This window comes from Boleophthalmus pectinirostris, unplaced genomic scaffold, assembly GCF_026225935.1.
Source record: "Boleophthalmus pectinirostris isolate CB_2022bp ecotype Guang Dong unplaced genomic scaffold, ASM2622593v1 HiC_scaffold_16, whole genome shotgun sequence".
NCBI classification, from domain to species: Eukaryota; Metazoa; Chordata; class Actinopteri; order Gobiiformes; family Gobiidae; genus Boleophthalmus; species Boleophthalmus pectinirostris.
In genome coordinates this window covers 38,771,039-38,786,172 of record NW_026571095.1, presented here as the reverse complement: position 1 = coordinate 38,786,172, position 15,134 = coordinate 38,771,039, and the positions used below count along the sequence as shown (strand labels likewise).

General features: G+C 40.9%; 1 protein-coding gene across 2 annotated transcripts in view; it reads right to left on the bottom strand.

The window, feature by feature from the left end:
• Positions 1-14,831, bottom strand: part of LOC110175075 (lysine-specific demethylase 4A-like) — a 48,831-nt gene extending 34,000 nt beyond the window's left edge. For both annotated transcript variants that reach the window (XM_055151585.1, XM_055151586.1), the window contains exons 1-4: positions 14,618-14,831; positions 14,391-14,521; positions 13,606-14,009; positions 1,854-1,950 (exon numbers count right to left, since the gene is read on the bottom strand). In XM_055151585.1, coding sequence (XP_055007560.1) covers positions 1,854-1,950; positions 13,606-14,009; positions 14,391-14,521; positions 14,618-14,817 — 832 coding nt within the window. In that variant the 5' untranslated portion in view covers positions 14,818-14,831. The remainder of the gene's footprint in view (positions 1-1,853; positions 1,951-13,605; positions 14,010-14,390; positions 14,522-14,617) is intronic.
• Between the last annotated feature and the right edge of the window lie 303 nt (positions 14,832-15,134).

The following is a 15,134-nucleotide window of genomic DNA, read 5'->3' as shown; positions in this document are numbered from 1 at the left end:
TCTTTTTACCAATGATCATTTTGAGTCAGGATTAAGGGGATATTTATTTGTGAAGACTTGTGATCTGAGAGGTGCTTGTATGAGTGGTGATTGTTGAAAATGTGTTGGTTTTAAAGCTACATTTGTTTCTTTCTCATTGGTTAGATATTAGCTGCTGTAGCTGCCACACATAAACAACCTGTTTTCTCTTACATACGTAGGCCTACTGTAAAACAGTGGTGGACCGTGCATTTCACACCAAGGCCTTCAGTAGTGCTCCATCTGAAACAATCCACTCCTCAATAACTATTTTATGGTTATAAAAGCCATATTATACAGAAACACAGTATAAAGAGTTGAGGAGATTCCGTGCATGGAGAAGTGAGGAGACGGGGATGCGCGGTGCAAAGAGAAGAAGTGAGGTGCACTGGGGAGCTAAACCAGGCTTAAACCAGAACTAAACCACGACTGTTTGTGGGGACAGGCCCGAGGGTGCGCCCATGTAGTCTGTCGGGTGACCGCAGACGAAAGGACCGTGCCACACGGGGCCGCACGGGGCTCAGTGCAGCTGTCGCCCAATCGCGCTTTGCAGACACCCTGCTCCGCAGGCTCGGGGTCTTCTCTCTCTCGCTCTCTCAAGTCCAAGATTAGTCCTGGTTTAGTCCTGATTTAGATCTGGTTTAGACCTGGTTTAGTCCTGGTTCTGCTATAGGTGCAGTTTGCTAGCTTTGGCTGGTACTCTCTCTGACTGTCCAATCAACGGGTCTGAATCTGGTGATGTTGCCATACGCCTGCTACAAGGCCCTGGCAACACCAACTCAAAATCTGATTGGTTGAAGCAACAGTTTCATCCACATTTATTTTGTGTTCAAGGGCCTGCAGAAAGTATTGTGAAGGCCTCAGGCACACTCTTTGACTTTGACTCTGCCTAGCTACAAGTGACGGCTGAAATGTGATTGGTCAAATGCTTTAATATGAAAATACGTGTAGAAGCAGCAAAACCATCAGAAAAGCTCTGAAAGGAAGAGGACAGACCATATGTAATTATTTAATAATAAAATTAATATCAGTCTGTGATTCAGCTATTTTTTTAGGGCAGCAGAGAAGGCCTTGCAGGCCCTGACGGCTCACCACTGCTGTAAAGTGACTATAGAGGCTGTATACATGTTACTAGCCCTGCATCAATATGTAGAGCTGTGAATAGAAGTGTGAATGGTTCTTTATGCCTATAATTCACTACCATGGTACGCACATTTTTTGTGCGCACATGTTCCCTATGTTCCCTCATTTCCAAGATTTTTCTTAGTTCTAAGATTGGAATGAAACTCTAAGTCAAGCCATTTTTATTTTTATTTTATAACTTAACGGGATGATTCAGAGTCATTTCAATCTAGGGTCCTTTGTCCCATGACCTCTACATTACAACTGCTGCTGGATAATAGGTTGGGTGTGATTACCAAATTGGGAGAAATTGGGATAAAATCTGTTGCAAATTGATGATAAAGGAAATGTGGGAACATAGGCCCTAATTTTGGAGGAAAAAAAAAACTTGTGGAAATGTGGGAATGAGGGAACATAAAGATGAAGGGTAGTTTACTTACTTTGTTTACTGGCTAGAATGTCATGTTAAAATGCCATTAGGTCTACCTATTTTCTTCAGATATGACTGATGTAAAATAACGGCAAATGTTGCCTAAATACACCCAATTCAAACTTCAACAGAGCCAGACCTAAGTTTTGTATCAACTGTACATTTTTTTACATCACTAAATATATCAGCTGTTATATCGGCTGTCAGCACCATTAAAGTCAGTTTTATCTGTATCATAAAGATTATGATGAAGTTGTATGACGTAAAAAGATCTTATTCAGACCTCCATCGCTTATGCCTTCCTTAATAAGTGGGTGATGTCCTGGCAACCTGTCGAGATCACTCTCTGGTTTACAGTCATCAACAGCCATCTCTTCAACCTGTGAAAAAGAATCAGATAAAATGTAAAAAAAAAAAAAAAAACCTTTACCAAATACAATAACCATTGTGTGTAGTTAAGACAGTCCCTGCTCTCCTTTAAAGGTGGCCTCACAGCTAGAAAGTTCAAGGTTCAACTCTTGGGCTGCACAGGCTTTTCTGTACAGTGAGAAAAAATAATTATTTGAACACCCTGCTATTTTGCAAGTTCTCCCGCGTAGAAATCATGGAGGGGTCTGAAATTTTCATCGTAGGTGTATGTCAACCGTGAGAGACATAATCTGAAAAAAAAAAAAAAACAATCCAGAAATCACAATGTATGAATTTTTAACTATTTATTTGTATGATACAGCTGCAAATAAGTATTGAACACCTGAGAAAATCAATATTAATATTTGGTACAGTAGCCTTTGTTTGCAATTACAGAGGTCAAACGTTTCGTGTAGATTTTCACCAGGTTTGCACACACTGCAGGAGGGATTTTGGCCCACTCCTCCACATAGATCTTCTCTAGATCAGTCAGGTTTCTGGGCTGTTGCTGAGAAACACGGAGTTTGAGCTCCCTCCAAAGATTTTCTATTGGGTTTAGGTCTGGACACTGTCTAGGCCATGCCAGAACCTTGATGTGCTTCTTACAGAGCCACTCCTTGGTTCTCCTGGCTGTGTGCTTTGGGTCATTGTCATGTTGGAAGACCCAGCCTCGACCCATCTTCAATGTTCTAACTGAGGGAAGGAGGTTGTTCCCCAAAATCTCGCAATACATGGCCCCGGTCATCCTCTCCTTAATACAGTACAGTCGCCCTGTCCCATGTGCAGAAAAACATCCCCAAATCATGATGCTACCACCCCCACGCTTCACAGTAGGGATGGTGTTCTTGGGATGGTACTCATCATTCTTCTTCCTCCAAACACGGTTAGTGGAATTATGACTAAAAAGTTCTATTTTGGTCTCATCTGACCACATGACCTTCTCCCATGACTCCTCTGGATCATCCAAATGGTCATTGGCAAACTTAAGACAGACATGTGCTGGTTTAAGCAGGGGAACCTTCCGTGCCATGCATGATTTCAAACCATGACATCTTAGTGTATTACTAACAGTAACCTTGGAAAGGGTGGTCCCAGCTCTTTTCAGGTCATCGACCAGCTCCTCCCGTGTAGTTCTGGGCTGATTCCTCACCTTTCTTAGGATCATTGAGACCCCACGAGGTGAGATCTTGCGTGGAGTCCCAGTCCGAGGGAGATTGACAGTCATGTCTTCCATTTTCTAATGATTGCTCCAACAGTGGACCTTTTTTCACCAAGCTTCTTGGCAATTTCCCCGTAGCCCTTTCCAGCCTTGTGGAGGTGTACAATTTTGTCTCTGGTGTCTTTGGACAGCTCTTTGGTCTTGGCCATGTTAGTAGTTGGAGTCTTACTGATTGTATGGGGTGGACAGGTGTCTTTATGCAGCTAACAACCTCAAACAGTTGCATCTGATTTAGGATAATAAATGGAGTGAAGATGGACTTTTTACGGCGGACTAACAGGTCTTTGAGGGTCAGAATTCTAGCTGATAGACAGGTGTTCAAATACTTATTTGCAGCTGTATCACACAAATAAATTGTTTAAAAAATCATACATTGTGATTTCTGGATTTTTCTTTTTAGATTATGTCTCTCACAGTGGACATGCACCTACAATGAAAATGTAGACCCCTCCATGATTTCTAAGTGGGAGAACTTGCAAAATAGCAGGGTGTTCAAATACTTATTTTCCTCACTGTATAAAGTTTGCATGGAGGAAGTAGCTAAGGAGCTATCTATGGACATTTGAGATGCTACAGGCTTTTCACACCATATAGGGCAGCAGAGGTGGCAGAAGACCTTCGAGAGGAAACACTTTGAGGGAATTCACTGTTTCATCACCAAGTGAAACACCAGAGTGGAGTAAGAATGAGGGCCTTTCCTGTTGTGTTCACCTGGTTCCCCCTGGACACTGCCGTGATGACCAGGTTGCACGACAGAGGAGGGACACTTTTGCTCTTCGTCTCCTCAAACTGGCATGATACAGAATCTGCTGACCCTATCCAACTAGTCCTTCTGTTATGCAGCACCTTTGACTGAGACACAAATGGGACTGAGAAGTAGAGCCCGACTGATATATCGGTCGGCCGATATGGGTACATGGAGACATATCGGCTATCGGCAGATACGCTTGCTGATAGGGGCTGATATTTCACGTGGGCATGTGATACATCATTAAAAATCTTAAGACTCTCTACATTATGTTCATTTAATCCAATTTACAGACAGATAAATGTCCAAATATGTGGCTCCGTATCAGTATTTATCAAAGGAGTCATTTGTCTGTGTGTGTCCGTACTGTCCCTGAACACACCCCCAGAGTCACGTCTAGTGGAGCTGGTAGTTGAAATAATCGTTCAGTTTGTGGTACAAGCATCAAATTTGGAGTGGAGATAGAAAATAACATGGTCTTTATGAAAAGTCCGTTAGCAACCAAAAATATCCAAGATGGCGTCCATTTTTCAAGATGGCCATAGTATATATGTATAATAACTATATATAACTATATATGTATAAATGTCGAAGCATAGGTTTGTTATTTAATTATTTCAATTTTGAATGAAATTATTCATCAAATCATTTTTGATGGTTATTTATCACCTTTCATTGTATTTAAAATATCTACAAATAAATGTCATTAAATAATAACACACAGTAGAAAGAAATTTCGTGGACAAATCTTATTGAAACCTGCCTGAAGAAATATTAAATATATGTAGTACCAATGTGCTAAAATATGTTTTTGTTAGAATATATATGTGTTTATTCTAGAAATGGGTGGGTCGTAGCACAACCAGGGCATACTGGTGACTCCGCCGCTGTGAAACTCAGCACGGGTTCAGTGTCGGCTAAGTAGTGTTACTAACATTCTAATATTTAATATAGTTAATGTAGCATGATGTGGCGTCCCAAATGCTATCTAATTAGCCCTATAAATACACCAGCTAGTAGTTTTAGTATTAGTTATACTTATATTAGTTGTAGTATTAAAGTTAGATAGCCGTACCTGAATTGACAGGATGTACCAGACTGAATGATGGTCGTGGCATTGAAGAAACACTAATAAAAAATTAAATCACCAAAGCTGCAGATTACTGTTCAGTAACAGTAAACTTGAACGGGCAAACAAAAGAGCAGCTTGTGATACTCAGACGAAGGACATTCAAAAATTAGAAGAACTGTGCAGAAGCCCCAGCAATGTTTTTTTATGTGATAACACAGAACCAGCTTCTGAACTAAGACAAGCATCAACAATACAGTTAAATGAGGCTGAATGAATGTGCCAAAAATCTTAATGATGGCAAACTTTTTTCAATAGTTCTTAAGCACATACAGCACTATAAATGGTTCTATTTTAATGGCTCCATTTCTGAAATTAACCTATGTCAATATGTTGCATTTTATTTTAATTTTGCTCATGTTTTTATTTCTGCTTCCCAAATGTTTATTGGGATACTTTTGGTTTTGTGAGAAATTTGTAATGAATTTTGTGCAAAATTAAATATATTTTGGTGTCAAATTTGCTGAATACCTGACATTGCATTACTGTATATGTATACTGTATATTTGCAAATTTTTGATTTATTGCATTAATTTTTATTAAGAACATGATGACTTTTGTCTTTTATGTGAAATCAGTTGTTTGGTCGGCCATCTTGAAAAATGGCCACCATGTTGAATATTTCAGGTGGTTTATGGGTTTTTCTAAAAGAGCATGATGATAACTAAATATATGAGAAATTTGGTGTTTGTACCACTAACTGAACGATTCTTGTGGTTTGGAGACCCAATCAGCTCCACGAGTCACTCACGTGTTTTTGTTTACACCCACAGACACAGATCCAAACACTGAGATTATATTCTTTTTACGGACAATCAGTTTGAGTCTGGATTAAAAGGACATTTATTAGTGCAGACATGTGATGTGAGGAGGAGTCTGTGTGAGCAGTGAGTGTTGGAAATATGTTGACTTTGAAGCTAGTTTTGGTCGTTATTGATTAGCTGCTGTGGCTCTCACACATAAACAGGCTGTTTTCTATTGGTCTATTCTAAAGTGAATATATTGGCCGTATATTTGTTACTGGACCTGCATTGATATGTAAATGAGCTGTGAATAGACGTGTGAATTATGACATTTGCGCATATATTTAATCACCACGTCGCGCAGCATTTACGGTTAAAGGCTAATAGCGGTAGTTTATTTTAGGGGTGTCAAATTATCGCGTTAATTGCGATTAATTAATTACAGTCATATTTAGCGCGTTATGTTTTTTAATCGCATTAATCTCATTTTTAATCTCTAACTTTACTGTTTCTGTATGCAAGTTGCTTTATCATAAAATCAGTTTTTATGTGTTGTTGGGACAACACACACACAAAAAAAACACATTTATACATTTTTTTATTTACGTAATTCCACTCATTGCCAGAAACCCACACAAAACGCGCGCAGTAAGAGCGATATAAACATTATGTTAACGCTGGCGGCGTCAGTCGCACAATGGAGGAGGTCGAAGAGCCAGTAGAACAGAGCCAGCAGTGCACAGGTAAAAACGCATTAGTGTCTTGGAAATTATTCTCCCGACGTGAAATATAAAGAAAATAACAAATATAAAATCGCCTACAACTTAAATGTCACTGGTAAAAACAACCTGCATATGCTCATGATGTCTGCACTACTGTCCTATAGTGACCTGCCACATGAGAGGACACACACATAAACACGCACAAACACAAACACACACCTTCATCATCGTCATTAACCTGAGAACGCGCGGACCACCTTTCCTTCCGTAGTTACTGCGCAGACACCGCTGTCCTCCCGTACGCCGCGTACGTTTTCTCACGTATGCTGCGTAAACCGCGCTTCCTCCTGTGCACCTCTAAACCAGAACTAACACCAAGACTAAAACAGGGACTAACCCAGTCCAGGAATAAACCAGGACTAAACCAGGTCTAAACCAGGTCTAAACCAGGACTAAACCAGGACTAAACCAGGACTAAACCAGGACTAAACCAGGTCTAAACCAGGACTAAACCAGGTCTAAACCAGGACTAAACCAGGACTAAACCAGGACTAAAACCAGGTCTAAACCAGGACTAAACGAGAACTAAAACCAGGTCTAAACCAGGACTAAACCAGGACTAAACCAGGTTTAAACCAGGTCTAAACCAGGTCTAAACCAGGACTAAACCAGAACTAAAACCAGGTCTAAACCAGGACTAAACCAGAACTAACACCAGGACTAAAACCAGGACTAACCCATTCCAGGACTAAACTAGGACTAAAGTAGGACTAAAGCAGGTCTAAATCAGGACTAAAACCAGTGATCTCATATATAAAGCATTTCTCTATCAATAATATTTTTAATATGGATAAGGAAAGACTGGACTTTTTATTGTCTTTAGGTAGACAAAAGTTATTATGTTCAGATTTCCTCGTCTTTGCTACTTTACAGCAAACAGTTTCTTATTCATGGAGACTTGGGCTCAACAGCCAATTTGAAGAGAACAAACAAGAACAACATTTGCAGGATGCGGTTGCCACATTCATGTAGTTTTAAAAAGCATAACAATATCAAGTAATCCAAAGTATTCAAATTACGTTATTCACTTTAAGTAATTAAATGGATTAAGTTACAAACTATATTTTATGATATGTAATCTGTAATCTGTAGGGGAATACATTTTAAATGCAACCTTCCCAACACTGTAGATTAGTAATAGTAATAATAAATATAGCCGCAAGCGGCAATGATCGGCCCTCGCGCGTGCTTGTGCCGCGCCCCGCAAACGCCGCACCTCACACTGACCGTAATAAGGCTAAGCTTAAACCTTACCCTAATCGTAATCGTAAGAAAAAATCCAAGATGGCGGACTTCCGGTTTGTAAAGGGGCGTGGTCACAATATACATTTTTGTTCTTATTGCCATGATGCATCTGGATACCAAATTAGGTTTGGCTACACCAACGTTTGTGTCAGGACGTCCCATTGGCAAGGATACAATTTTGGCTCGTTGCCATGGCAACACAATGTAAATGGGGTGTGAGCATCATTGAGTTTTTTTAATCGAGACCATGTCACAAATGTGGGTGCCAAATGTTGTATATCTGTGACAAATAAAACCTTATTTTTACATACAAATTTTCTAGGGGGCGCTATTGCACCCATTTTTGTATTTTTTTACATCAATCTGTTCAGGGTCGGGGTGTGAACCCACGGTTAAAATATGAGTGAAATTGGCCAGAGTTTGTGCAAATTATCAGGTGTCAAAGTTTGATGGTCAGCCCCAAAAACAAACCCGAAATTTGCACCGTTGCCACGGCAACACTGTTTGACCTTTTAAAAAGCTTTTAACAAATTTTAATGTCCCACTTGTGTAGATGATACAGAATGATTCTGGTGAGTCTGGGTCAAACGCCTCAAGTATGAGGACAGGAATTTGTGCCTTCGTCACCAGGTCGCCCGATCAATCCAATATGGCCGACTTCCTGTTGGTTGCCTAGCAACCACGTAATATACTTTTTTGTTCCTATTCCTATGATGCATCTGTGTACCAAATTTGGTTTGGCTATGCCAAAGTTTTTGTTGGGCGTCCTATTGGCAAGGTCAGATGTTTAGCCTGTCACCATGGCAACACGATGGGGAAATGGCATGGGGTCGTCCTAGACTTTTTTGATCTAGACCATGTCATAAATATGTGTACTAAATTTTATATGTCTATGACAAAGTAAATTTTGGCACTACTGTGCAATTTCCCTAGGGGGCCCTATTGCGCCCAGCTGAGATTTTCTTATATAAATCTGTTCAGGGTCAGGGTGTGAACCCGCGAATAAAATTTGAATGAAATCGGCCAAAGTTTGTGCCAGAATTTGTAGATTTTACCAATGGAGAGTTTATGTCATCGCTATGGCAACGCCATAAAAAATATGACATGGGTGTTACTGACTTTTGGATCAGGATGCCAAAACCTATTTGGGAACAAATGATTTTCTCACATATTAAATTTTGTTTCAATCTATAGGGGGCGCTAATGTGCCAAATTAATAATTTTCACATTAAGTAGCTTCAGGGCAGAGAGTTTAACAACTGTTTCAAATTTCACTGAAATCGGAGTTCGTTTGAGCAAATGGGAGAGATGCCATCCATCCATCCATCTTCGTCCGCTTATCCGGGGCCGGGTCGCGGGGGGAGCAGCCTAAGCAGGGACTCCCAGACTTCCTTCACCCCAGACACGTCCTCCAGCTCCTCCGGGGGGACCCCGAGGCGTTCCCAGGCCAGCCGAGAGACATAGTCCCTCCAGCGTGTCCTGGGTCTTCCCCGGGGCCTCCTCCCGGCGGGACATGCCCGGAACACCTCCCGAGGGAGGCGCCCAGGAGGCATCCGGAACAGATGCCCGAGCCACCTCAACTGGCTCCTCTCAACGTGGAGGAGCAGCGGCTCTACTCCGAGCTCCTCCCGTGTGACTGAGCTCCTCACCCTATCTCTAAGGGAGCGCCCAGCCACCCTGCGGAGGAAACTCATTTCGAGCGCTTGTATCTGCGATCTCGTCCTTTCGGTCACTACCCAGAGCTCATGACCATAGGTGAGAGTAGGAACGAAGACTGACCGGTAAATCGAGAGCTTCGCCTTTCGACTCAGCTCCCTCTTCACCATAACGGTCCGATACAGCGACCGCATCACTGCCGAAGCTGCACCGATCCGCCTGTCAATCTCACGTTCCGTCCTTCCCTCACTCGTGAACAAGACCCCGAGATACTTGAACTCCTCCCCTTGAGGCAAAGACTCCCCACCCACCCGGAGAGGGCAAGCCACCTTTTTCCGATCGAGAACCATGGCCTCGGACTTGGAAGAGCTGATCTTCATCCCAGGCGCTTCACACTCGGCTAATTAATTACAGATCATAATTAATTAATCTCTCAATTTTTTTTTATCGCATGACAGCACTAGTTTATTTACTAGCTAGTAATGATGAGTCAGTCGCGAAAAAAACGGCTCTTAGAGCCGGCTCTTTGAAGAGAACGACGGGAGCCTGATCCTTATTGGGAGCCGTGTTTTCTCTTTCTCTCACTTTTTTTTCTCTTCACGCCATGTGCAGACTCGTGGTTTAACAGCAGCTGAAAACGAAACTTTCAGAAATGTGCGTGTACATAGGATAAAAAAACAAGCATATTTGGCTGTAGTTCAGCATTAAATAAATAAACTAGGACTAATTTTGGGCCTGAGATAGAGACCGAGTCCCGACACTCAGTCCTGGTTCAGTCTTGGTTTAAGGGCCGTTCACACCAAAGCGTCAAAAAACGCCTTGACGCCTCTATTTGGAAGCCTTTGCATTTGAGTTTAGATGCCCCCGAGGCGCGTCTTTGACGCCGTGGACGAACGGGAGAAAAATACTTGACGCGCGTCCGTTGCCCTAAAAACAAGAGTTCGGTCCCGCTCTTTTCCCGAAACAATGTCAGACCAGACTGTGAGAGACTGTAGTGTTTTTATGACATAAAACAGGGGTGTCAAATTCATTTTGGTCCGGGGGCCATATCTAACCAACTTTGATCCGAAAGGGGCCGGATCAGAAAACTCATGTCATATAAACCCCAAAAATAACAATAAGTTCAAATATTTGTGCAGAGAAACGCAAATCTATTACAGAAATCTTTTTTAATTGATGAACTCTTTCTTTTACCAGATATTATAATATTATGAACAACCTGAAACTTGAAACCTGAAAAATTTAATTTCAACACAATGTTTTAACATTAACTTGTATGCAAATAGGAATAAGTCAATTTTTCTTGTAAAATCCTGCACTCGGCTCCACTTTTCTCATTTTTGACATTTTTCTGATGAGGGTGTCACGGTCAACAGTCAAAACGATCGACCTTTAAGAGCGTTTGGAAAGAGACAAGTCTTCATTTGTGCTGCTCTGGTGGGAGGGGCCACGCACTGTGGCTCTCGCTCTGGTTCTCGGGTTTTTCTTCCTGATAATAACGTCGCTGCGTCACTGGAAACTAGTCCCTGATTGGTTGACGCGGTGCATCTGACGCTAAAAGTTCAGCATTTTCAACTTCTTGACGCCAACGCCTTAGACACGCGTCTAGAGGGTCAACGCGAAAACGCTCAATACGCACCGCGTCGAAGCCAGATTCGCGCCGCGCTAACGCCGAAGACGCACTGCAAAAACGCAGGACGCTCTAGTCACGTGTCCACATAGACTTTACACAGAAACTGGACGCTTTGACGCTTTAGTGTGAATGGCCCTTTAGTCCTGGTCTAGATCTGTTTTAGTTCTGGTTTAGTCCTTTTTCAGTCCTGGTTTAGACCTGGTTCAGTCCTGCTTTAGATGTGCTTTAGTCCTGCAATCTGAAGAGCCGCTTGGGAGCCGAAAGAGCCAGCTGCTTTTAGTGAGTCGAGCCAAAAGAGCCAATTCTCTAAAAAGAACTGGAATCCCCCATCACTAGTGTCTAGAATGTGATACAAAAATGCCATTAGGCCAACCTACTGTCTGTAAATATGATGTAAAGAGGCAGAATAACAATAAATGTTGCCTAAATAAACCAATTTAAAATCCACCAGTTTTTTAAACAATTCAAGATTTACAGTGAATTTTTACATCACTCAATATATCAGCGATTATATAGGCTATCGGCAGCTCCAACTCCCATTATATCAGTTTCATATCGGCCATAGCAAAATCCATATCGGTCGGGCTCTACTGAGAAGTGCAGGAAACTATTATTTAGTGGCTGCAAAACATTAATTTCCCTCGGTTTCATTTAGGGCTGTGCCAAAAAAATAAAAAATAAAAAAAATCAATAAATCAAAATCTAAATTTAGGCCAATCTCAATGATAAGGCAAGCACATTTTGCAATAGGTCTACAGGTAATTGTGCAGCAATAAGAATTTTAAATCTCATTTAGTGCATAGATTCAAGTGTTTCTCTGTTGATAGCGTTAGCACATGTGCAAGTGTTTCTGAAGCTAACAATCACATTGCATGCTTGTAGGCTTAATGTATTTCAGACTTCATCATTTCAGAAATTCAAACCCATATAGAAACTCGTGACACAGAGTGAAGATTTCACATCATTATTTCTTGACATTTTGATGTATATGGCTTACAGATAATGAAAACCCAAAATTCAGTATCAAAAAATAATAGTTGTAGTTGTAGTCACACAGTCCTGGCATGCACCTCCAAATCCCATACCGGCAGTGGTTGCAGCTAAGATTTCAATGCAGTGAACAAACTTTATCAGAGTTTCAGAGATTATGGATTAGTATTGCGCACTGAGATGAACACATTATCAAAGATAGAGCCTTTTTTCCCATATTTATAAAGCTCCAGACTGACGTTAAAAGTATATTTCTGCAGCTAAATAGGCTCACAGCTAAAAGGGCTAGCTAACGTTAATCAAACTGGATATTAATTAAGCTATGAATGTATTTTTTCTTTATCTGGTTTAATCTGAAAGATTAAGCCATAGTCTCAGAATGATTAAAAATTATTATCAATTAGCGTCAAATTGTCTATTAATGAGGCAGAGAGAGAAAGTAGACTGAAGAGAAACCATCCCAAATGCTTTTTGCTCATCACTTAATATGTTTAACATTAACTGACTGCTTAGAAATGTGGACTGTAGAAAATAAAACCACAAATTTAAGTTAAATCAATGATTTTTGTGTGTTGTGATTTAGCATGCTATTTAGCGACGCCATCTGCACATTAAACTGTCATTACAGTAAACTTTATATGTACAGGGCTTTACAATAAAGTATTTTTCAAAAACATCTCCATTGGCCTTTTTTGATGATATAAGAAGGTGTAATGTATACCAGATGTCCAGATGTGGCAGAATTAAGGAGAAGTCTATGCAATCCACTGCCTTTAAAATAACACCTTTGCCAGGTAAGGGTTACTCATGTTTCATTTGATTAGTTTTAAGATAAATCATTGTCTACGATTTCCTTTAATGATTAAAAAAAAATAATAATAATTAAAAAAACCCTCCAAAAGTGGATACCATTCATTACCACTGATCCAACACTGCATCCTTGTCAGATTTGCATTGTATTAGCTCTATTAGCTCAAAAAAAACTGCAAAGGTTTTTTTGAGGTTTCATCTTCAAAAACACACCTGAAGTGGTTTTAGATGTCATCCATACATGTTTGAGTAATTTAGCGACCTCTCCTGCACTCTGTTCGAACTCTCCTTATGATTAGCTGTAAGATTTGTCCAATGTACCACCAGGCCTACATGATCCATGCTCTCTCTCACACAACAACTCTCCATAAATATACAAACATATGATACAAAACAATACACTACATTATAGCTTTACAAACCTGTGCAGTAGTTTCATTAGTGGTTTAATGCTTATGTGCACCTTATTATACACATGTAAAGTTATATAAACATCTGTTGCAAAGTGTAAATGATTTTGGGAAATCTTCAATTGCTCTTATCTACAAAGTCACCACATTTTTGCATGTACTTGAAATGTATTTTGTGATTTGAATGTGCTACATAAATGTAAAGCGTGGTTATATATAGATTAGCCTTTTTTATTATTAGAAATTGTAATTCTACACTCACGGCATTTCCTGGTTGTCCCCTGTCCTCTTCCACAGCTCTGGAGTCGGTGGCATCAGTCTTTCGTTCCTCAAAGGTGGGTTCCTCCTCCTCACTGTAGTCTCCTTTGGCATAGCTGTGGACATGCAGCACATCCGTAGGACTCAGTGTCCTCTGAAACACTTTGGCATGTGAACTGGTCACCGCTGGCTGCTCATACAAACTCTCTAACCGCTCAGAGCAGGCAGACATTAGATCGCTATCACAGGGCTCTCGGACAGTCCGGTCAGGACCCTCAGCGCGACTCTTCTCTTTTTTCAGTGGATTGCGTCTATTTGAGGATTTCTTTGGACCGACTTTAGCTGGAAACTTTGGTGGTGGTTTAGGGTCTTTTTCCATCTTTGTTTCACTTCTCTCTTGAACTGTGCCTGAAAAGTATTACATTTTCCCAAGTAAGTCTCTCAACAGAAAGACAAACACGTTTTTGACTGTTAAAGAGCACCAGCACCAGGTATTCCCAGCTATCTCACATTCAAGCACTAACCAGGCCCAATGCAAATGGGTACAGGATTTGGTGCAGTTTAAGAGATTAAGTGCAGCAACCATAAACAAAAAATGATCTGTTAATATAATCTTTCCTTCTGACTGATTATGCACTCTTGCAATAAATCACTGTCGAATGTAACAGACTGGCATGCTAACCAACATGTAAAATGTCTTATAGACTAATATGTAAAAAAAAAAAAAAAAAAAAAAAAGTGCAATGGCATTACATACAGTAATTGTGTAGTAGCTATAACTGGGCAAACCTTTCTCTTTTTTGGGAGATGCTTTTCGAGACAACTTTGTCTTGTGTGTCTTCCTGGTGTCCTCCATGTCCATGGCATGAGAGATATTTTTAACCACTTCCTGCTTTATAGCAACGTGCGTTTTTGCATTTCTGGGCATAACAACAACAACAACAATATATATATATAAATATATATGAATTGCTGTACATTTACTAGATTTTCTGAAGCATTGTATTAAAACGTACCCATTGTCAGCTATGGCCAAGGGGGAGGATGCTGCTGGTTCATTGGGAATTCTTTTCTTCTTGATGTCCTTGTGTAATAGTGCAGACTCTGGTGTGGGTCTAGAGTGGTCAATAGGAGTGGTGTCCTTGCCAGCTTTCCATAGCTTATAACGCTCAGGCTGGTATTTGCGAACAAACACATCCATGGAGATCTTCACCATATCTTGGCGACATGCACACTAGAAAAAGTCACAAGGAACCAAAGGATTATTGTAGTTTATGTTTAAGGATAACAGACCACTCTTGATATATAGCACCCATTTCCCTACAGATGCTGTGATTCTAAAGCACACTGTAATAAAGACAATGTGTAAATATAGCCGCAAGCGGCAATGATTGGCCCTCACTCGTGCTTATGCCGCGCCCCGCAAATGCCGTGCCCCGCAAACGCCGTGCCCCGCAAACGACGTGCCCCGCAAACGCCGTGCCCCGCAAACGACGTGCCCCGCAAACGACGTGCCCCGCAAACGACGTGCCC